At 34.2% G+C, this 23167-nt stretch overlaps 1 protein-coding gene across 1 annotated transcript in view; it reads left to right on the forward strand.

Annotated features, from left to right (window-relative positions):
• Nucleotides 1-6674, forward strand: part of LOC121418711 (protein farnesyltransferase subunit beta-like) — a 29686-nt gene extending 23012 nt beyond the window's left edge. The window contains exons 8-12 of the mRNA XM_041612773.1: nucleotides 1312-1441; nucleotides 3189-3363; nucleotides 4548-4617; nucleotides 5407-5521; nucleotides 6412-6674. Coding sequence (XP_041468707.1) covers nucleotides 1312-1441; nucleotides 3189-3363; nucleotides 4548-4617; nucleotides 5407-5521; nucleotides 6412-6504 — 583 coding nt within the window. The 3' untranslated portion in view covers nucleotides 6505-6674. The remainder of the gene's footprint in view (nucleotides 1-1311; nucleotides 1442-3188; nucleotides 3364-4547; nucleotides 4618-5406; nucleotides 5522-6411) is intronic.
• Nucleotides 6675-23167: the final 16493 nt, after the last annotated feature.

The raw sequence follows: 23167 nt of genomic DNA on the forward strand, positions 1-23167 counted from the left end.
CAACATACAAAATGATAGTGATGATAATGAATGAAGAATAATGATAGACTGTCACAGACATATTTTATTCTTATGCTTCTTAAATAATAGCAATAAAAACATTTCATTTTTCCATTTTTCCCTTTAGTTGACAGTGACTCAATTGTGTACCACATTGTCTATGTGACATTTGTACAAGAATGTGCCTGTGATTGGATTTTTAAAAAAAAATTACTATCCAGATTGCCTGTGAATGGTTAAAAAAATTGAAGTTCAAATATTGAATACGCAAATGTAGCTAAGCATACTAGAAGGTGTGTCCTAATTATGTTTTTTGCGTAAATTGCCAATTCGTCTAGTGCCAACTCGTCCACTCACCACATGGTCTACCTTCATTTAGTCTAATGAAATTCCATCCAGCATTTCGTCTAACAACCATTTGGTCCAATCATATTTTTGTGTAATCACCAGTCTATGACCACTTCGTCTTACAACCAGTTGGTCTAATGTCCATTTTATTTTAATTCATTTTGCACAATTAACACTTTAGACCAATTAGACCATATGGTATAATATGGATGAAATGGCCATCAGACCAACTGGTTATTAGATGAAATGGTGAGTGGACAATTTGGCAATAAGACCACGTTGATAGTGGATGAACTGATGGTAAACCATATGATAGTAGAGAGTCGGTTCAATGGACGAATTGGCATGAGAATGATTGAAAATAAACCGTTTTGTTGCATAAGCTGTGACAAAGTCTTCAACACTGAAATCTTTATAACCAAGATTAAGTTTTTGAAATTTCATCATAATTTTAATAGACAATATATGGACCTAATTCATGAAACTTGGACTTAAGGGTAATCAAGTATCAATAATCATAATACACAAGTTTCAGGTACATGATTAATGTCAAAGGTCACGGAAGGTCAATTAATTTATCAACATTGAAATCGTAACCAACATGAAGTATTTGAAATGTTTTAACTTTTAAAGTGAATGGATCTATTGCATTAAACTTGGACATTGGGGTAATCAAGTATCACTGAACATTTTGCACAGGTGTCAGGTCACATAATTTAGGTCAAAGGTCATTTTTGGGTCAATGAACTTAGTATTTCATTATTATCTAAATGGTGTTTTTTGAGAATAATTATTCCTCTTAGTTGTTTTCAAAGTCAGCACTGCTGCTATATTGAATAGCGTAGTGCAGGCAAGACTGCCAGAGGTGTTGAGCTTAGAACAGTGCTTATAATTAACTTAAAGATAACGATTCACTCTCATTTTCCAACTTAATCCGATCATTCTCTTGTATCTTTGAAACAGTTGCCAGACGTATGAAGGAGGATTTGCTGGCCAGCCTGGTATGGAAGCTCATGGAGGATACACCTTTTGCAGTGTCGCAGCCCTGGTGCTATTAGGACATGAGAGATTATGTGATGTCCAGGGTTTATTAGTGAGTCAAAATTATCTCATTCCATCAGGTGACCAGTCACATGACTTGAGAGATTATGTGAGGTCCAGGGTTTATTAGTGAGTCAAAATTATCTCATTCCATCAGGTGACCAGTCACATGACTTGAGAGATTATGTGAGGTCCAGGGTTTATTAGTGAGTCAAAATTATCTCGTTCCATCAAGTGACCAGTCACATGACTTGAGAGATTATGTGAGGTCCAGGGTTTATTAGTGAGTCAAAATTATCTCATTCCATCAAGTGACCAGTCACATGACTTGAGAGATTATGTGAGGTCCAGGGTTTATTAGTGAGTCAAAATTATCTCATTCCATCAGGTGACCAGTCACATGACTTGAGAGATTATGTGAGGTCCAGGGTTTATTAGTGAGTCAAAATTATCTCATTCCATCAAGTGACCAGTCACATGACTTGAGAGATTATGTGAGGTCCAGGGTTTATTAGTGAGTCAAAATTATCTCATTCCATCAGGTGACCAGTCACATGACTTGAGAGATTATGTGAGGTCCAGGGGTGGTATTCTGAAAATTGTCTTAAATGTTCTTGTAACTGTTGTTGCAACTCAGCAAGATGACAGCTTGCTAAAATTGTCTGAAATCAGTATTAAGGTTATTCCCTATTTTATCTCAGACACGCCCAATATTTCATCATCAACCAATCAATAAACTTTTTATATGCTTAGGCAGCTAGGCCAACCAATAGAAGCATCTGTTCTAAAAATAATTAAGCGCATTATTGATATGAGGCGTAATTTCCTTGCGCCCCCTATGCTTATGCGCTTCTGTGCTAAAAATACACATGTGGTTGTTCTCATAGACATATTTTCTTTGAAAGGTTTATCATCTCAAATACCAATTTTTAATTGCTGAAAAATCTACCAATCCGTCGTAATGTTTTTGAAATGTCTCCTGTAAAACATTATGTTCTTGCGGGATGCAGCAAGAAAATATTATTGCAGATGGACAAATATCTCATGCAACATTAAGTTACAATAGCCGCTACCTCTTGTAAATTCTTCTGTATTTTGCAAGGAAGTTTTAATAACAGACTGCAAAGATAAGAGAATTTTCAGAATACCTTTATCTCAATATGTTATTTTGCGCACAAGGATATTTATGCACAATTTTCTTCTATATGCATAATTCTAGCTCCGACTTCATACGCGCTCAGGAAAGGTTACAAGAAAAGATACAAGAATTTTCAGAATATGGATTTTATTGTAACTATTAAGATACAAGAATATTTCTCTGAAGATGATCTTCAGAATACGGCCCGAGGGTTTATTAGGGATTTAAAATTATATCATTGTCCATCAGGTGATCAGACACCTGACATGAGAGATAATTTTTTGTCTAGGGTCTACTATAGAGTCAAACTGTCAAAGTTATATTCTTTTCCATCAGGAGATGAGTCACCTGACATTAGGGACTATATTATGCCCAGGGTGTAATAGTGAGTCAAAATTATTTTCTCATTCAATCAGGTGATCGGTCACCTGACATGAATAATTATATGATGTTACTAATGAGTCAAAAATCATGCTAGTATTTGTTCTAAGACTTGATTTTAGAACAACTCCTTTTTCTGTCCTAATTTTTATTTACAGGTTCATAGTGTACCATTTGATGACAAAGCAAATAGATAATTCTAATTTTATTTTACTCTAATGTCAGGAAAATGAATTACTATTTTGGTGTCTAAACGATCCTGTGTATATTCTTTTGACAGAGATGGCTTGCTATGCGTCAGATGCGGTTTGAAGGTGGTTTTCAGGGAAGAACAAACAAACTTGTTGATGGCTGCTACTCCTTCTGGCAGGCTGGAGTCTTTCCTCTTATTCACTCCATTCTCAGTAAACAGGATGATACAGCTCTTAGTATGGACTCATGGATGTTTGATCAGAGTAAGTGGCAGGAGTGGGATTTTGCAGTAGCAGGAGTACAGTTGTAGAATTTAATATTTGTAACTCAATTTTACTTGTTAAAAAATTAAAACACAATCATCAAGTTCTCTTTTTTGTGTGTGTGTTTGTGCCCTTGGCTAAGATCAGTCAGTTGTTAAAAAAAAATAATGTGCATCCTTCAAGTTTTTGTTTTGGGGATATTTTGTTTTAGAATTTAATATGATTCATCCAAGTATATAATGCTGATTGGTGTATTGCTTTACTTTGAGCATTTTAAAGTGTGCTTTCAAGAGATTTTAAGAGTCCTTTACTCATTTGTGAATATAGAAATCAAAAGCTTTTCTTAGTCTTTTTTACCTAAAGTAATACAGAGAGAGAGAGAGAGAATAAGTAAAAGAAATTCATGATGTGATAACTGTTCCAGTCAAGATATTTTACTTAAGTGGGGCCTTTTGGTCTAGTGGTTACAAATTTTTATCTTCCAATGAGAGGGACGTGGAATCTCAGCCACAGCGTTTTTTTCCTTCAGCAAGAAATTTATCCAAATTGTGTTGCACTCAACTAAGGTGACGTCAATGGGTACCCGGCAGGATTAATGCCTTGAATGCACCAAGCTCCTTTAGCAGCTGGAGCTTCAGCAGGTTAATATATAGTGCGCCATTGAATTCGGCACCTCATAAATGCTATGTATTATTATTACCTCATGAAATGGCTGACTGAGACCCTCTTCCTTCTCAGAACCCTCCCCAAAATTGTCTTGCTATCAGTGTGTTCATATTTTTTAACAGGAAAATTCAATAGGTGTTATATCACAAGACCAGATTAGAAAAATAATTTTAGTCGTCCATACATTTCTATGAAAGGCCATGCTTTATCTTCTGAATATTCATAGCAAAGTTCATGTATGTATTTCTTTCTCTTCATTTCATAACAAAGTCAATTTTTGACAAATTTTCAAAAGAGCATGTAGATTTAAATGAATTGACAACTGGCACTTCATAAAAGTGTAGTACAAGTTAATCTTATGTCTCATGCTTCAGTGATATGAGAATACTACTCAATGAGAATATGCCCGTGTTATGAAATCTAGTCTCAACCGTTTTGTTTTTCTGTTTTCAGCATTGGTAGATATAGATGCTATATACTTTTTGTTTCTTGATTTACTTTTGTTATCTCTTTTTCAGGAGCATTACAAGAGTATGTTCTTCTCTGTTGTCAGTATAATCATGGAGGACTTATAGACAAACCTGGAAAGTAAGTGACATATGTAGATGCCCAATTCAAAACCCATAATCAGTTGGCCTGAACCTAAATCTGCCATGCCCTCTATGTTTTGTGCAATCTGTTGGCAACACAATATGTTTTGAGGTACACATCATTTTGCAAGTGTATATCAGATCAACAAAACATATATTTATGTGAATATCCAATATAATTGTGGTTCATTCCAAAATTAAAAACCAATGATTTAAAAAATCAATATCATGTTATTTATGACTGGAATTGTGTTAGAGACAATTTCTATTGGAAAAGCAATAAAAAACACAAAATTCCAGAAATATATTTTAATAATGAAAAAAAAAACACAAAGAAACATTGTGATACTGACTGTTTATAAAATAAAATTCATATTTTGAGATATTGCAGCATATCTTTGATTTTATGCATAAATTACATAATTAAGTTAGTTTTCAGAGAAAAGGACTGTTTTGTACAGATTTGTAGTTTATGTAGGGAAATATGTGTGTGTCGATTTTCGTTGTTAAAATGCTGTAAATGGCCAAGATCTTAGGAGGGGGAACCCACCCTCTTTTAGCCATGAGATAGGTCTAAATTACTTCACTCTATAATGGTGAAAGGCAAATCATGCTACTTATATTTAATATTGAATATATAAGAAAAATTCTACAAATTCATATTTTTTCTTCAGTTAGAATTTCATCAATGTCATTGCTTCATATTTCTATTCACAGAAGCATCCTAATGATTTTTGGGGTTAGTTTTCATGCTGGTTTTTTGTTTGCCTACTGGTATCCCCTACAGGGCTAGAGACTTTTACCACACCTGCTATTGTCTAAGTGGTCTATCAGTGGCTCAACATTTCTTAGCTGGTCAACTCAGGGAAGATGATGTAGCTGGTGATCCCAAAAATGAACTTGTAAGTTTGAATTATGGGGCTGTTTCATATCTATCTGTGTGTAAGTTGTGTGCAACTTAATGCATGACTGGTGATCTGCTCTTGGGTGCTAAATCAGGGGGGTGTTTCATGAAGTGTTAAGTGCGACTTAAAGTCATGCGTAGTGCTGACGCTTATTGTACAACGCCTACGTAGCTTGTTGTACGCGAGCAAATGGGAGGCTCAATGTCAAACATTTGTACCGTTGCACACAAGATGTACCATCCAAAATGTACAGTTGCACGGCTTTAGGAGGTGACGTCACAATACGATTCAATTCATTGCGCTCAGTAAAAATGCAGGTGCAATATGCGTATAGCCTGCTGGCTAATGCGCAATGCTGCCCGAGGTGTTCGCTTGATGTGGGATTTTGCTTTTCACTTTCCATATTTTTGCTCCCTTTTCATAGATTACTGCAGGAAAAACTTTGTTTTTTCATAAATTCGCTAAACTCTGAGGTGTTGTACATAGCGATATTCTTATTCATGCAATGGTGCGAGATTCTGCATTTGGTGAAAGTTGAATAGAGCATCTTTCTTTCACCTCATGCGAAATCTCGCACCATTGCACTCATGCCTATTCGCTATTTGTATATTGATCAATAAGCGGTAGTGCACATTTAATTTGGCATGCAACTGGACAATGTATTTTAAGTGTGACTCTTAAGTCAAACCTAATGTGAAACACCCCTAGATGCTCAAATATTTTTATTCTCATTATTGTGTATATCAGAGGGGACTGTTGCTTTTTAGAGACAAAATATTTTTGTGATTTCCGGTTTCTCATGATTGTATAGTATAAAATACGATGGAAACATTTTAAAACAAAGTTATGTTGATGAACATTAAGCTTTGTTTTTTTTCTATATGCAGAGACCAACCCATCCAGTGTTTAACATCAGTCTCCAGTGTGCCCACAATGCATCACACTACTTCGGCAAGCTACCCATCCCCACCCCCAGATGAGGATACGTTGAGTCTGAGTCGTAGACTACCTAATCTGTATTATTATGATTATGCTATCCATCCACTGCTGCAATATGCATCCCCTATGGTAGTAAACATGTATGAAATATGATGGGAATCAATCATCAGCGAGGTTTGACTGTACGTGATCTGACGAAAAATCCTCCATGGACAATAATGACATGTCTTTGTTTTTCAAGGTACCCCTATCATTAACCCTTTTAACCCTATAAGGCGAAAAAACCCAGCTTCACTATGAATGTGCATGTACTGGCTTCAAGTCATGTGATTCTCTTACATATTAAATGCAGTTATAGAGCTTCAACTTCAATGATGTGGAATGCTAGTATGGCAAGCATTCTCCTCATTTATCATACCACGTTTACAAAATCGGTTTAGATTTTGTGAAAATTCTGTCTAAGATAATCTGCTCTACATTATATTCATCTGTCATTAAAACTTTACCCCACCCCTATAACACAGAAACCTATGTATTTCAGGTGGGGTATCATGACCCCGATTTTGTTTTCCTCGTTTAAAAGAGTGGTCAGCGCCTTGCAGCTTCCCATGAGAAATTATGGTATTTGATTCCAGATGTGCTTTTCATTATCTTACATAATAGTGTAAACAAACACGTACTGGGCTCTGCCTGAAAGGAAAGGAAAAGTAGGAATTATATTTAACTTTTTTGCAGATCCATGTCCAAAAGTCACTCATGATTTAGATGAAGACCAAAATGAAAGTTTTAACGAAGCAAAATGGCCCAGAATTGGCAATATAAACAATTATAAATGAAAACTGTCCTGACGAGTTGCGATGCGCTGGGCTCATGGAGAGTTAGCTGTGCCCTCTCCCTCAATCGTGCTTATCTCTGTCTCTTTCTCTCCCCCCTGTTAGGTCGCTTCTCCAGGAGGGGGATTACATTGCGCGGCGCCTGGGCTTACTTTTCTCAGCTGTTTCCAGTAGTGGTGGATGCCATGTTTAAACGCTATGTTATTGTCATGGATTCAAGCATTACTAGTGGAAACCAATCAATCGTAACTATGGAAATCCATCAGTGTCATACTTTTTTTCTTCAGGAGATTTGCAAAATGTCTTTGTAAACAAAGGAGAACACCCCCAATTGTCAAGAAATCAATGAATTTATGAATATGCATTCATATCTAGAAGTTTTTTTGAACAAACATGCATTTCATATGTTGACTTAGCTTGCTTTCCATAGTTGCGATTGATTTGATCGATCTTAAATCTTTTTAAGATGGGGCCCTGGTAATAATTCAGGGTTAGGGTCATGACCATCCCAGTTAAATGGTTGGTTCAAAGGGTTAATATGTAACATCAAAATATTTCTTTCTCCCTTTATATTTCTCCTGGGCAAGAGTGTACTTCTGTCAAATGTATTATTCATGTGCTGTACAAATCATAACTATGGTATGTAATGTCTTTCTATAAACTGGGTTTATTTTTGGTCTATTTAATCCAGTCTGAAATGAAATGAGGTCATTCTATTGTATAGCTTTAAAATGTACATTCCAAGAATGGGTTTGCAATCATGAGAGCTGAAGTAAATGGTAATAGATATTCCTGGAGATTTTTAGGTATTAACAATTGCAGACTAAGGAGGTCCATCCAAATGGTTTGATGACTTTTTTAAAGTAAAAATTCTTATTTTGCAGCAAAGCAATTTGACGCTTTAAGCTTTCACTTGCTAGTTGTAAGCTTCATCAAACCTTCGTCATAGATGTGATAATACATTCTTTACCATTCTTACACTCTCGTGCTCCAACAGCAACCCGCCGTCTTAAGCAAAGATCTGATAAAGCTCTGCAGCCTTGCGAGTAAGAGCTTACAAAAACATTTCAAGTTTCATGATAGAAAAGAAACAAATTGTTTTCTTACTTTGTATAACATTTTCCGTTCTATGTAACATTGTGTCAATGTTGATGTCATGTTCAATGGATTTTTCTTTTTTTACATGAAAAAGGATGTTCATATATTCACCATGATCATTCTAAATGCATAATTTCCCCTAAACTTAAGTTTGTTGAGTGCACATGACAATCTACTTTGCATAATTTGTCATGGTTCAAGTCTCTACTATTTGGGATTACCCAGAAAATCTATTTTTTAGGGGGAGATGCCCTTATGCAAATAAAAAGTCCAATTTCATTGTAAAATATGTGTGCTCATTTTTTTTTTCCATTTCAGTTGAGCATTGATCTGAAATAGTTTTATGTACATTGAAAGTTTCTGTATGTATAAGATGGTAAGTTTTTATGTGCTATGTTGGTATGATAATGCTTTTACCAAAGTAAAGTGTTTAGTGATTCAAGTATCTTGAATAAATGACTTCTAAGTAGTTTTGCAATTTTAAGTTTTAGCTCTGATATTTATACATGACAAGTAAGTTTCCCCTTAAAACAAAATAGCACCAAAAAAAATAAAAATAGCGAAACACTTTGATTGTTGGCTCTCTGATTCACCAAAAATATTTCATATCACTCCTTGGTAATCTTATGCTGTTTTTCTAGTTGTCTCACCTGCATAGCAGAGTGAGACTATAGGCGCTGCTTTTCCGAAGGCAGCGGCGGCAACGGCGTCAACATCAAATCTTAACCTAAGGTAAAGTTTTTTAAAATGACATCATAACTTAGAAAGTATATGTACCTAGTTCATGAAACTTGGTCATAAGGTTAATCAAGTATTACTGAACATCCTATTAGAGTTTCATGTCACATGACCAAGGTCAAAGGTCATTTAGGGTCAATGAACTTAGACCATGTTGGGGGAATCAACATCAAAATCTTAACCTGAGGTTAAGTTTTTGAAATGTCATCATAATTTAGAAAATATATGGACCTAGTTCATTAAACTTGGACATAAGTTTAATCAAGTATCACCAAACATCCTGCATGAGTTTCACGTCACATGACAAAGGTCATTTAGGGTTAATGAACTTTGGCCATAATGGGGGTATCTGTTGAATTACCATCATAACTTTGCAAGTTTATTGATCTGACTTTTTGAAACTTGGACATAAGAGTAATCAAGTATCACTGAATATCCTGTGCAAGTTTCAGGTCACATGATCAAGGTCAAAGGTCATGTGAGGTCAATGAACTTTGGCCACATTGGGGGTATTTGTTGAATTACCATCCTATCTCTGTAAGTGTATTGGTCTAGTTCATAAAACATGGAAATAAGAGTAACCAATTATTACTGAACATCTTGTGCAAGTTATAGTAGTTTTCAAAGTCATCACTGCTGCTGTGTTGAATAGCGTGATGCAGCTGAGACAGCCAGAGGCATTTCACTTGTTGATAGGATTGTTGCTTTGATCAACGTGGTCTTAACTTAAATATAAGACTTAATTAGAGCATCTAATCAAAATCTGTCTAGTAGATTAAGTTCTGGTATGATGATAAACCAAGAATGGAAATATTTTTTCTCAAACTTAAAATTGCAGAATAACTTGGATGATTTTATTTGATTCTTATTTATCACTTGTATAAAAAGGCGAGTACTTCAATTATGACATTTATTGATTTAACTGTGGATGGCCTATTATTGTGACAAAAAATAGTTTAACTTTAATTTTTTATTGTTGAAGCTGGTAATTAAAATGCTTTAAAAAAAAGCAAAACATTACATGAAATGAAAGAACGTGTTTTACTTTGTATAACATATAGAAAACATGTAACTTTCATGTTTATTTCTATTTCAAAAGTAGAAAAACAAACAATATAAATGATTTTGAAAATGCTTTCTATAAATGGCAACAAGCACTTCAATAAAACCTAGCATATTACATTAAAAATGAATGCAACAATGATAAAATTATATCATAAATGAAACTTAACTTGGCTATATAAGTAGTATAATATCTATTTCAACTACTGCTCAAATAATGAAATGTGATATTTTAGGTATGAAATACACAGGGATATACTGTATGATTGAAAAATGTGTTGTAAATAATTTGCATGTATATTAAAAGGTCTCAAGGCAATGATTGTTTTTATTGTAAAACTATTTTGTTCAATCTATGCATCATGTTTTTGCTTGCATTTGTTTTCAGGTGTACATGGTTAGTAGCAAACTCTAGATCTGTGCCCTAAATAAAATCATTCTCATAAGATTGAAAAAAGAAATGGAAATATTGTCATTGACAAATATTTTGAAAGAAAAGAACTTCAGACTAGAACTGCGATCGTATCAGAACGATGTGCATGCATTGACGCATGTAATTTCCTTGGTTTTGCAATCAAAAAGCAATATAGAAATACCTGAAAATATGAAAGACGAAAGTTATGGCAAGATTATAAAAACAAAAATGAAGCCTTTGATACCCCCTGTCACCCCCGCCCACAAAAATCACTAATGATACAGCAATACTCTATTTAGATTGAATAGAAATGCGAGCTTGCCTTCCATAAGATGTTGAAATTTTCCACTCTGATATGTGCGAGGTTTGAAGGCATGCAGGTCATTTGACAAATACTAACAGTTAACAAGCATCTATTTTGATATTCAGTGGAATTGACAACAAAACTTTCAGTTTCCCACTGTTGCGTTGTGCTCATTATTCAGAAATTGCAAAGAATTTAAATATTTTTTTGTAAGTCTGCAATTTTAAAGGTAAAAGACAGTAGTTGCAGCAAACAATTATATCATGAGAAAGTCTTTAAAAATCAAGGTTCATTGTCAAAATATTATTATTCATCTAGATCTGGTACATTAATGTAAACTTAATTTTGTAAAATCATGAAATCTTAGCTCAAAATTGATAATTCTGATGATCACTAACACAGAAAAGCATATGTGGGACAGGGTATTAACATTGCTTAAAAAAATACCAGACATTTAATGAAGTTCTATGCTGATTTTGCTAATTTTTCAGCAATCTCACATTTTTTTCCAGCAGGGTTATGTGGCACATATTTTTTTATTTATACATACAAACACTTTGGTGGTAATTTTTGGATTCTGTTTAAACTCATTTTGAGATCATTACAAAAACTGATATAGCAGGTGTTGGTGTTGCCTTTGCATGGCCAAAAGTGTAAGCTTTTGTCAACAGAAGATCATTCAGCAGAATAATCATTGTGTTCTCATAAGGATCTGCAAAAGTATTTGTCTTCAATGAAAATTACAAAAAGAAAGAAAAAAATCTATACCCACCCCCTCACAAATTATGAAATATGTCACTCGATATGTTGGTCTTGGATGTGACTATCCTAACTACCGTTTGTTAGGCTAATCTCTGACAAAAATATCTTCAAATTACAGATGTTGATTCATGAAAGAAAGGTGTGAACAATGTTCAGCTTAATATTCAAACCCATGAATCACATGGCAGACAAGCCTCTGGCAAGCACTTATAGCATTTGAAGAACTTAATTTGTGAAAGAAGTGTATACAATGTCTAATTATATATATAAATAAATGTCAAGTATGATTTGTTTGTAACACGAAATGGGGGTTCGTCGTTCATTTTTGGATGTTGATCATGATAATATTTAATGAGGCCAAAGTGAACTCCTTTATAACTGCCAGCATCAAAATATTTTATTACACCTGTTAATTGTGATTGTCTTCTGTCTGGTTGTTAGCCTATGGCGTTATTACCTTACTCTTGAAAATAAATAGTTCATTAGAACTTTATACATTGAGTAATATGTATTAATAGTTTTTGTAGTACATGCACTTTTCTTGTGCTCAAAGATCAGATAAAGTACTTGGGAAAGTTAGGGCTTTAATCTGGAATATTCATTCATGTGACTCTGCCTAAGTGGAATCTATTGGGACTTCATATATCAGTTAAACTTAAGCGAGATTTGACTTAGAGGATGTTATTACTGATGCATGTTTTGAATATTCTAAACTGAAATAATGCTTCAAGTTTAATAGGTGTCAATTATTTGACTTTTGGAGTCTATTGCATACTGGAGTTTAATTTTAAACACAGATGACAATTTTTTAGCAAAATTTGTTCAGAAATGACTGAAATATCACAGACATGTAGGTTGAGGTCTGTGCATGGATATCATTTCAAACATCACCCATATGTAGAAGAAAAATGTTGAGTTTTTCTATGCTGCAGAGTTTACCAAATACTGTTTGACATCAGGGGAGTATTCCATCAACATTTATGTGAAACAAGTTGTCAGATCTGACACTTTCCTTGATTTTGATTGGCCGAGGAGCACAGTTCATATGGTAACTGTCTGATAAAACAGGACCTGTCAGATAAAATGTCTGACATTTAGTCCTTTCATGAAATGCTACCCTGTAATGAGAATGTCCAGTGTTAAACTCTAGACCATTGTAAAGAAGGTGTCAGTTGATAAGTGATCATATTTTACTAAAATTTATCAGATTATCTCTCACATGGATCTTTACATGGAAGTCAAACAATTTGAGACTATTTTCATCAGTTTCTCTTTGCTACCACCAGTTCTGGGCCCATGTTAAACAGATACAATATATTCAATTCAAACCCCAATTATAATTGGTCTCAATTTATGTAGTGAAGAGACCTTAATGTATGTTTGATTTTAAATCTATTACAGCTGTTTGAGAAACAGGCCCTAATACCTCTTGTTAAAAGAAAACTCATTTTAACCATTTGGCCGTATTCTGAAGTTTAGTTGACATCTACTAGATATGTGGTTTAACTATGGGTATCCTAATATTACACAAATGTTTACTTAGATGTCTGAAAAATGATAACGGCAATAGCTTTCTTTGCTATCGAAGCATGGGGAAAAGATCCCTGGTGGGTGTTTCATAAAGATGTTCGTAAGTTAAGAGTGACATTAAGGAACGACTGGTGATCCTTTCTTGTGGTAAATGGTATATTCATTGGCGACGGTTTAGCGCGTAAAAAAGGATCACCAGTCATTTTTAAAGTCGCTCTTAACTTATGAACAGCTTTATGAAATGGCCTCCTAATAATGTACCTCTCTTTAAAAGACAACCAACTCGACCCTTAGGCCCGTATTCTGAAGTTTGATTTGAATATACTAGAGATGTGGTTTAACTATGGGTATCCAAATATGACACATATATTTAATAGTAGATGTCTGAAAAATGATAACCACAATTATAGCTTTCTATGCTATCGAAGCATGGAGAAAAAAAACCCAGTTAACATAAGAAACATGCAGTACAAACACAAGAAATTTTATATTTGTTGATTTCTATTCTTCCAGCACAGACTGATTAGACTTTGGCTTCAGTTCAATCAGAGTTCAAAATGTATGCCTTTATTTTGCAAATTCATGTATTCGTTCAGCTGTATTTGCCAAACGTAATTAGTTTCCCATGAGTATTCTCTATCTACTTTTCTCCTGTTGGAGAACCAAATGAGGGGCCAGATTGTCTTTCCTCTTATCTTGTAGAATAATTACCAGTATTGATTTCCAATGACTTTGTGCAAGGGTGCAATGTAGTCGACATTGGCAAATTTGGTTTGATTATAACTTCAACTGACTAGAATAGTAAATCTGTTGGGGTTTTTTTACAATCGCAGCTACAGTTATAATAAAATACCACCATGACTTCTTCATACATGCATGCATTTCCACTCAAATTAGAGAGAGGTATCATTTCACAGCCGGGGGAAACCACGATTCATGCATCACTCTCCCACTACAACCACAAAGCATGTGGTCAGTTCTGTTTTCAGTAAAAAGCAATCGTGAATGAGGCCCCAGTTGTCAAATCTCCGCATGAAATTTATGTTGACTACTGGTTTCTGAAGGCTAGTATTGCGGTACTGTATATTACATGCTTTATGACATGGACATTATGCATGCAGTTCATCCTAACAGATGAAGCATACTTAGTTTTATCATTTGTAATAGGTCCATGGTTTTACGACATATTTTTAACATTGCTGGGATATCAGTCAGCATTTGAAGTCTATAACCTTTATACTGAGGTTTTTTACCTGACTGCTAAGAAAGCATGAATGCTTGTGAGCAAGCAACCAGGGGACCAACGGCTTAAGGTCCTCTCCGAGGGACCTGTAAATGAGGATAAATGCCTTACCAAAGGGCACTAGCGCACCACTTGGGAAACGAACCTGGGCCACCGGAATCCGAAACCCGCTCCACCGACTATAACCATTAAATTAGATGGAATGTTAAAGGCTTGCTGGGGAAGTTTCATTATATTATAAATACTTATGGCTTTCACCCAGTGAACAAGATCGCATTGATGGATCTGTTCGATAAGTCAGAAAATATCTAGGAACCAGCAGGATTTGACCCTCTCATCTACTCTTATTTTTTTTCTGACTTATCAAACAGATCAATCAATGTGATCTTATTCACTGGGAGAAAGCCATGAGTATTTAAAACATAATTACAATTAGATGTAATGCGTTTCACAATCTTGAGAAATGATAAAGAATTTGTATGACTCGGGATGGGGGGAACCGCCCCCTTGCATGACCTTTCATGCAATATATTTGCAACCCACAATGGAGATGCTGTGCCATTCCATTACATTTTTCTTTGAAGTACCTGGCACATAAAATTAGGCAACATGTTGCAGCAACAAGTTGCTCATAAACAAGATTTCATGTCTATAGTGAGTAAAATACATATTTGCATTGCATAATTATATTTAATTTTAATTAGTAAAAGAAGTCACTTTCATGGTGCTATGATAAAAAAAGTGTCATCAAATTTCTTTTTTTTAAGGAAGTGAACAAAATAAAATGGAAATTTAGAAAAATTGAAGAAATAAGAAAACAAATTTCTTACAGAATTGATCAGAAACTCACAAAGTGTAAGGACCAAAGTAAATGATTAAGAGAATTTGTTCATGAACTTCAGCATAAATAGTATAATTCCGATTAACAATTTTGTGGAGTAGTTGAGCAACTGAGATCTCAGTTGGACTGGATCCATCTCATAACCCCAATCTCGTTTCTATAATTACTGGGGTCAAGTACAGATTTAGATATGCAGTATACTGATTTGATTTAACATTACTGAAAAAGGGTTCGTGCCAAATAAGGTGGTTTCAGACCACCTCGAAGTTTGTCAGTTCCAGGTATTTTCTGATCGGGGTAAAAAGCAAACTACTCGTAATTTCCCCAAAAGAAAATACCTGCTAAATAGTAGGTACTTGGCGAAATTATGAGAACTTTCGAGGGGATTTTTCCAAGGTCGCAGGTATTTTGGCAAAGTGAAAGCAATTTACAGGAACTTTTAGCCGAGCGTGTCGTTGGGCGCTGGCGCGTGGGTGGCTGCTGGGCTAGTGAATTTTAATCATGCGCCTTGCCTGCTTATCAGACCATACTGTGCATGCTCGTAACTTCAGGAACTTATCCCGAAAAGTGTATGTTTCGGGGCAGTGTGAATGCAGGAATAATTAATGGGTATTTTTTAGCCTAAAAAATTCTCGTAATTTAACAGGGAATTTTATGATCGAAGCGGTTTGAACCCACCTATAGATATTTTCTCTACTAACTAGCATATCAACATATGTTACTATTCAATTACATAATTCATTTTATTCATATTTTTATATGAATGAATGGTTCTTTTGTCAGTTCCCTCTCTGGAGCTCTGATCAATATACATGTACATTAAGTTGGGAAAGTGGGGGGGGGGGTAGCTAAAAAGGCTCTCTTTGACAAGGAAACCTTTTTTATCTTTGGTATTCATTACATGTTGATTGATTTCATCTTTAGAATGGTTTATAAGCATGCTCAAAGACATAAATGCTAGTTAGGTTAAATGACTTCCAGGAATGTCTCCTGGGATGACACCTGGAAGCTTCTGTCTTGCCAGACATAGCAACAAGTAGTGAATACAGTCAGGATTCCAACTGTTAAACTCATTTATTAGCAAAGGATTGATTATAGATACCATGCATAAATTATGTAGGGCCACCACTAAAAAGACCCATAAAATTTCATATGCCCAGTCTACCTAGTCTACTTCAGAGCTCTGTAACCTATGGCACCCATATCAACTGGGAGCTTCCAAAGAAATGCATCTTCAATGGATTATGCAATAAGCCAGGTGTGTTACCATGAATGACCTTTTCTTAGGCATACCTGAAGCCCCCAGAAAGAAATTGCCACAATAAAACAGCACCAAAACCGATTTTGTCTGTGGCTCGAAATGAATGATTTCCTTTAAATGCTGTATTTAATGATAGGATATGGACCATATGTCACTGTTTTTTTTACCATTACAATATTCAAACGAGCATTGGCTGTTTGTGAAGTACCATCATGCGACACTTAAATGGGATTTTGAGATTGTAATGGATCCATATCCACGTTTTGTGTTATTGTTGGCATCTTCTACATCACACCTATCAGCATGACATGTGGGTGAGTGAAATTGAAAGTTTTTCAGTATTCAATTTTCCTTTCATTTTTTTATGTTATTTTTATTGGGGGGGGGGATAAACATATTGAATGTCTACAGGGATCATGTCTCATTGACCACTGTATATTACTTGTAGAATTAGCCAAAAATGAGCAAAAATGGAAAAAAGACCCGAAAACCCCTTGATACCATCCTTTGTGGTTCTCAGTGGTTTTCCAGCATCAAGATTGATTTACCAAAAGTAAAGAAGATTGAAAATGTTAAGATTTTTTGGTCTTTTGCTGTACAGCATCCTGTCAAATGGTCCAAAATTGAGCGAAAAAGTGATTTTCCAACTGTGTCCATGAAATACCTCAAAACAATCTGTTGTGGTTCTCAGCAATTTTCCAGCATCATATTGGAACAATATACCAAAAATAAACAAAAGATATGTTTGGATCATAGGTGTCGGTTCCGAGATGAGGGGGGCAGGTATATCGCCCAATATTTCAGATCGGGGATTTCCTGTATCGTCATCTCCCCAATAACTAAGGGGAGAACATTATAATACTTAGGATGAATCATGTGAAAAGTATGATCATGCAAATGATAAGGAGAGTAGAGGATGGTGATCATCATGAAAATGGCAGTGATGATTATCATGACCATCAATTTCTTTTCCTGTTTTAATTGTTATGTTAATTAATATTGAATGAACCAGAAGGTTGGAGAAAGAAAAAATTATCCAGGGTAGAATAAAATTTGATAAAATATTCATTTTTTTTTTCATAAATGACACTTTTCAAAATTTATCCCTCGCTGCAACCAAGCAGTAGGGCGAAGGACCCATAAGTCCAAACTTCTCTGATCTTCTTTACTTTTGGTATATCAATCAAACTTGATTCTAGAAAACCACAGAGAACATTGGATGGGTTTGAACTTTGAAGGGTTTTCAGGTTTTTAAAAACAAAATGGGAAAATCACTATAGGGTGAAAGACCACCCCCCCAAAAAAAAAAAAGATGGGGTGCAGAGTGTACACAGGTCTTATACTGACTGATTTATTGAATCTGATGAATGGATAATAATATCAAAGCTCTATGAGTTTACTGGGTTTTTGTTTTTTCATCTAATATTCTTAGGAATACATCCATTGGACAAGTGTATCTGCCCAAGTCAAAATTCTTAGAACCATGGAAATCTGTTCAGCAGATCAATAGATGAATAAACACATTTTTACTCCCTTTAATCTAGATGTATGTAAAAATCTTGTCTACCATAATCATTTCCATTTGCCTCTCAAAATATACAAAATAATTATCCTAGTTAGACACAATAAAAACACTATAAATACAGTTCTCTTATCATTTCTACACCAAAAAAGCTTTTTATTTCTGTATCAAATATCTTCTTTCTCCTTCCATGTACACATAAACATATCTATGAACACAACTACCTGTCCATCATCACCCCTCTCTGTCTCTCTTTCCATTAAGAGTGTGCATAATATATCAAAGCATTATAGCTCCCAGTACATAAACCGGTGCTAGCTCTTTCTCCTATATACAAAGTTCTTCACATTCCGGTGAGGAATAAGAAATCAAAGAAAAAAAAACACATTCTGATATAATAAAAGTAATCACAACTTTTTCACAAATCGACATTCATTGCTAGCAAATACACATAAGGAATTCACCTAAATGTTATTGAACAACATTACAGCCATTATCCTATTACATATAAATGTACATTACTTGTTAACACCATTTCCTCAACATTATCGTTGGAATCCTGTACTTCTTACAGTACTGAATCGCTGCACAATTTAAAAGAAATCTTTAAAAGGTCCTTATTTACCTACCTAGCTCAAATGGCTTAAGCAAATGGGCCCTAAGATACTCTTATAGTGTTTCCAACAAAGCAATTAAATGCCACTAAAGCAATTAAGTGCCAAATACAACCAAAATACTTACTTGGAAAACCTTAATTTTAGCAGCGAATCCCTGAAAATTTGGACGTAGTACATACCAATGACACTTGTTAAGATTTACAATTGTTTTGACTCATGTAACATCGATTTTCATCCATTGCACCTTGGCTTACTCAATTCAACATTTTAAACTGGTTAGTTACAAACAAGATGTCAGCTTCCACTTGTACATTAGCTTGACATAAATGAATATGACAATGACATTGTCTTAACACTCCAAAACATCTTTCTTTATAATTTCCATCTGTATGAAATTGACCTTACATTTCTGATACCACCAGATATACCTGTGCAATATAATGTATAAAGCAATGAGCTGATAAAGCAAATAAAATCATATCATCTACAAACCTGTACAAATCTTCTTATAAAACTCAAACAGTACACACCTGTACAAGCTTATAATATAACCGTACTCAAACTGAACAAGATTTGTCACTTGCATGACAAAACAAAAACAAAATGGCGGCAGTTGGGTTTTGTGTCGAGTTTAGCATGACATTTGAAAATAGAAAAAAAAACTTTTGCTCCCCATACTCAATAGTCATGCAAAACTTTCATACAACTTCATATAACATTTTAATGTGACATTCAAATATTGTTAATGGTAAAAGGCGTCTCAGTTTCAACTAATTTTAAAGGGAAAGTACACCCTGACAAAAAGTTTATTGTAAAAATAGCCCCCCAAAAAAAAAAAAAAAATTGCTGGTTTGAGAAAAATCCATCAAAGAATTAAAAAGTTATTAGAATTTTAATCATTTGATTTGTGACGTCACATGCGAGCAGCATTCCTACATAGCGAATGGTAAAAAATCAATGAAATGTCATTTTCTCAGAAAAGTGAACAGGTTTTTACTGTACGTTTTGTAGATCAATAGACATCATTTCACACCAATCATGAAAAGAAAAAAAATAAGTCATCAGGAACCATTAAAAAATGAAATTCCTGCATTTTACATTACATAACATATGGGGCAGCTGCTTGTTTAACTTCCTTAATCTTTAACAGATATTCCTAAAACCTTTACGAATATTTTTTTTTACTATTTTTTCTATTTTTACAACAAACTTTTCTTCAGGGTGAACTTCCCCTTTAAGGACATGACCCAGTAACATTGTGTGCACTTTGGTGTACAGTTCAGGTTAAAAATGTGTGCTAGGTGTATTACATATTGATTTTGGTAGAATTAAATATGTGTGCATCAACTGAACCAATGATTTTATAAGTGACTTTTACCATAGTAGGTCCATGATTTTACTCAATACTTTAAGGTAACCACGGCCAGGCAGTAACCATCCCAAATTCATCATTTTTTATTAACTTGGATGTCATATGTAATCACTGAGGAAATTAGAGGATTGAAATCATCCAAACTTTGGTTTAAAACCAAGATTCAGTTATAAGAATTAGGCCAAAATTTGTTTGGACCAACACTTGCTTAATTGGTATTTGGAACAAATCTTGCTTTTACTTTAGTATACACAGATTTGTCGTACATTCTATTTAGTTATACAAAAAAGAATTATTTTTCTGAGTACTGTGTCCCAGTCTTCTGAGTATCTACAGTGAATATTGTAAAATTGGAAGATAAAAATAATGTATTCTCTTACGTTGTCTCTCTATGTACACAATAAAACAAAACATTTTTGTCCAACTATTCATTTCGCCTTGGCCAATACAAATCGCCGTCATAAATATAATCCATTCTTCGAAGTGCTCATAAATTATTCTTCTTCTTAAATCCCTTTCTTCCATACAGTTTGTAGGGTTTATCAGTACCATCTCACTCTGGTAGTAAAACAAATAAAGCAACAAATAATGACAGAAAACTCAACAAAACATCTCATCTCAACCAGACACAACTGCTTACAAAATAAAGTCCTATGCATTTATCCTTGAAAAAAAATCAAAATACCTGTATATTGATAAATTGGTGTATTGATGCATTTATTCTTCCTTTTATACCAGCAGTCACAAGTTGAACACTTATTCCCTGAAATTATCAAATCAAATTTAAATGCTGATACGTTGATTCACAATGCCAATTTTATAAGCAAAATTAATGATAAAAATTCATTTAGGAACAAAAAAAATGCCACATGAAATACATAATATTGAGACTGAGGAAAACAATAGATCATCTTCATAAATAATCTATTCCAAGAGCATCAATGCAAAATCAAAACAGAACCTAAAAATCTTCACTGAAACCTTCATTACGTCAAACTTCCTTTAATACTTGCTTGGAATAACAAGTAATTAATGGAGGTTTTTTACATTAAAAAACAATTTTGATCTGTAACAAAAAGAATCTCTGCATCAACTCGTCCACATAGGATAAAAGTTTGCCAACGCACCATAATAACAAAAATTCCATTCTTTTCCCGATAAGTCATTTGGTGTGCGACTGATAGTACATTACATCACCTCCGTAACTTGGCTCAAATACACAGTTTGAAATATGTATTACAACATATGGAACCCCTAAAAAGTTCACCAATTAACCAAATACAGGGTTGATCATTTTCACAATTGTACCATTTGAGTATGAATGAAGGACATGGTTAACTGTACACTGGTTGATTTACGTTTTTAACATTATCAAAATCTTGTTTTAATGCTAGTTTCCACAAAAGAATAAAATATTAGCTTGCAAACCTCTTTTCCAAGATGCAAAGTACATACCATAAAGAAAAGATCACTTATTCCATTTTTTTACATCTAAAATTGATGAAAGTCTTTGAAAATGTGTTGGAATTGCCGATGTTTCAACATCATTATCAAGTTCTAAATTAAAAGATTTATTTTGTGAATTATTCCAATGAATGTGTGAAGAAAGAAATAAATGAAATATTGTTAAATGCATAGCAAATAAATACATACAAAAATAGATTCTTTGTTTTAAGGAGACATTACACCAAACATATCCAATGTCCTAGGCAAGCTTAGTAATTTCAAGGATAGAGGAGGGAGAAGAAAAAACAAATCTTAAAAACACTTGTTTCTCATATTCTTACCTATTCAAATCAAATCCTTGTAAGATCTTTGTATGTGTACACCTTAAAAATAAACCTGAACTTCATCCATATCTACTCTTTCCAATTCCATCAAATTTATTTTAAAGGGGGTATCAGCTTGATTTAAATCATGTTTAATATCAGACACCAGATCTCCTTCCAATTTTAATAAATACTCTTTATAAATCTCATCTCCATCAATTCAAAACTGTTTTATCTAAATATCATACAAAATATGATACTAATCAAATAATTCTACTTCTAGTCAGCTAACCAATATGATTCCACAAAATTTTTGACAATCCACAATGTTTAAAAAAAAACAACGGGAATAATACCTTCGTGTTCCATACAGAATAGATTTTTTTCATAAATGTAATGCAAGTAAATGTGGGGAGTAAACTGGGGGCCCATAACACAAAACTTAGCAATCACCGTGGAAGAGTATCTTTATGTTTGATTGCATTGAGTACAATCAATCATGAAAACCAAGCATACGATCAATTGCTAATCTTTGTGTTACCGGGCCCAAGATATGAATAAATCCTTTCACATGTCATAAACGATAGGCCCTTTCTCATAATTTTGTTCATCAATGACACATGATTAATGTTACATATCATTAATGCCTATTGAAATAATATTTCATTGTTTATGCTCAAATGTATCATCTAAACTGAGCAGTTTAAAAAAAAAAAAGATTGTAGGAAAAGGGGCCTGTAGTTTGATGATCAGAATATGAAATGTATACCATTGCCATTCAGAATGATATGCTAGTTAGAGTGGGTTCTTTCCAAGCTCTCCATAGACTACTGCAAATGACGACCTTGTAGCAATATTTCTGGCTTCTAAAAATATAGCATAGAATCTTTAAGTTTTGCAGAACAAACAAGTTCAATAGATTACATTAAGAGAAAGTTCCCTTATATTGTTCCTCATTCAAATATGCAGCAGTCTTTTATTGCAAACATCATGTTATACCTACAGTATCCTTTGTTACATCACATACATGTAGCTGAGTGAATAGCATTGGAACATCCGTGTCTAAATGCCATTAACTCAGCAAGTATCTAATACTGGGAACCTTTCGAGATGTTTCTTTGTCAATCATTTTCACTAAAAGCTGTTTATGAGCTATCAAAACCCTTGCATCCGATTAGCTGAGAGCAAATTTGTCGGTGAAAATCACCAAAAAGACGTATAATGAAATGTTCTCACATTACCCAGCTTTATATAATATAGGATAGCCAGCCTTACCGAGAAGTCAATGGTCAATGGTAACACAACATTTGCTCCAGGCTCAACTTCATCTAAGATAC

The sequence above is a fragment of the Lytechinus variegatus genome, chromosome 7, assembly GCF_018143015.1.
Source record: "Lytechinus variegatus isolate NC3 chromosome 7, Lvar_3.0, whole genome shotgun sequence".
Classification (NCBI taxonomy): domain Eukaryota; kingdom Metazoa; phylum Echinodermata; class Echinoidea; order Temnopleuroida; family Toxopneustidae; genus Lytechinus; species Lytechinus variegatus.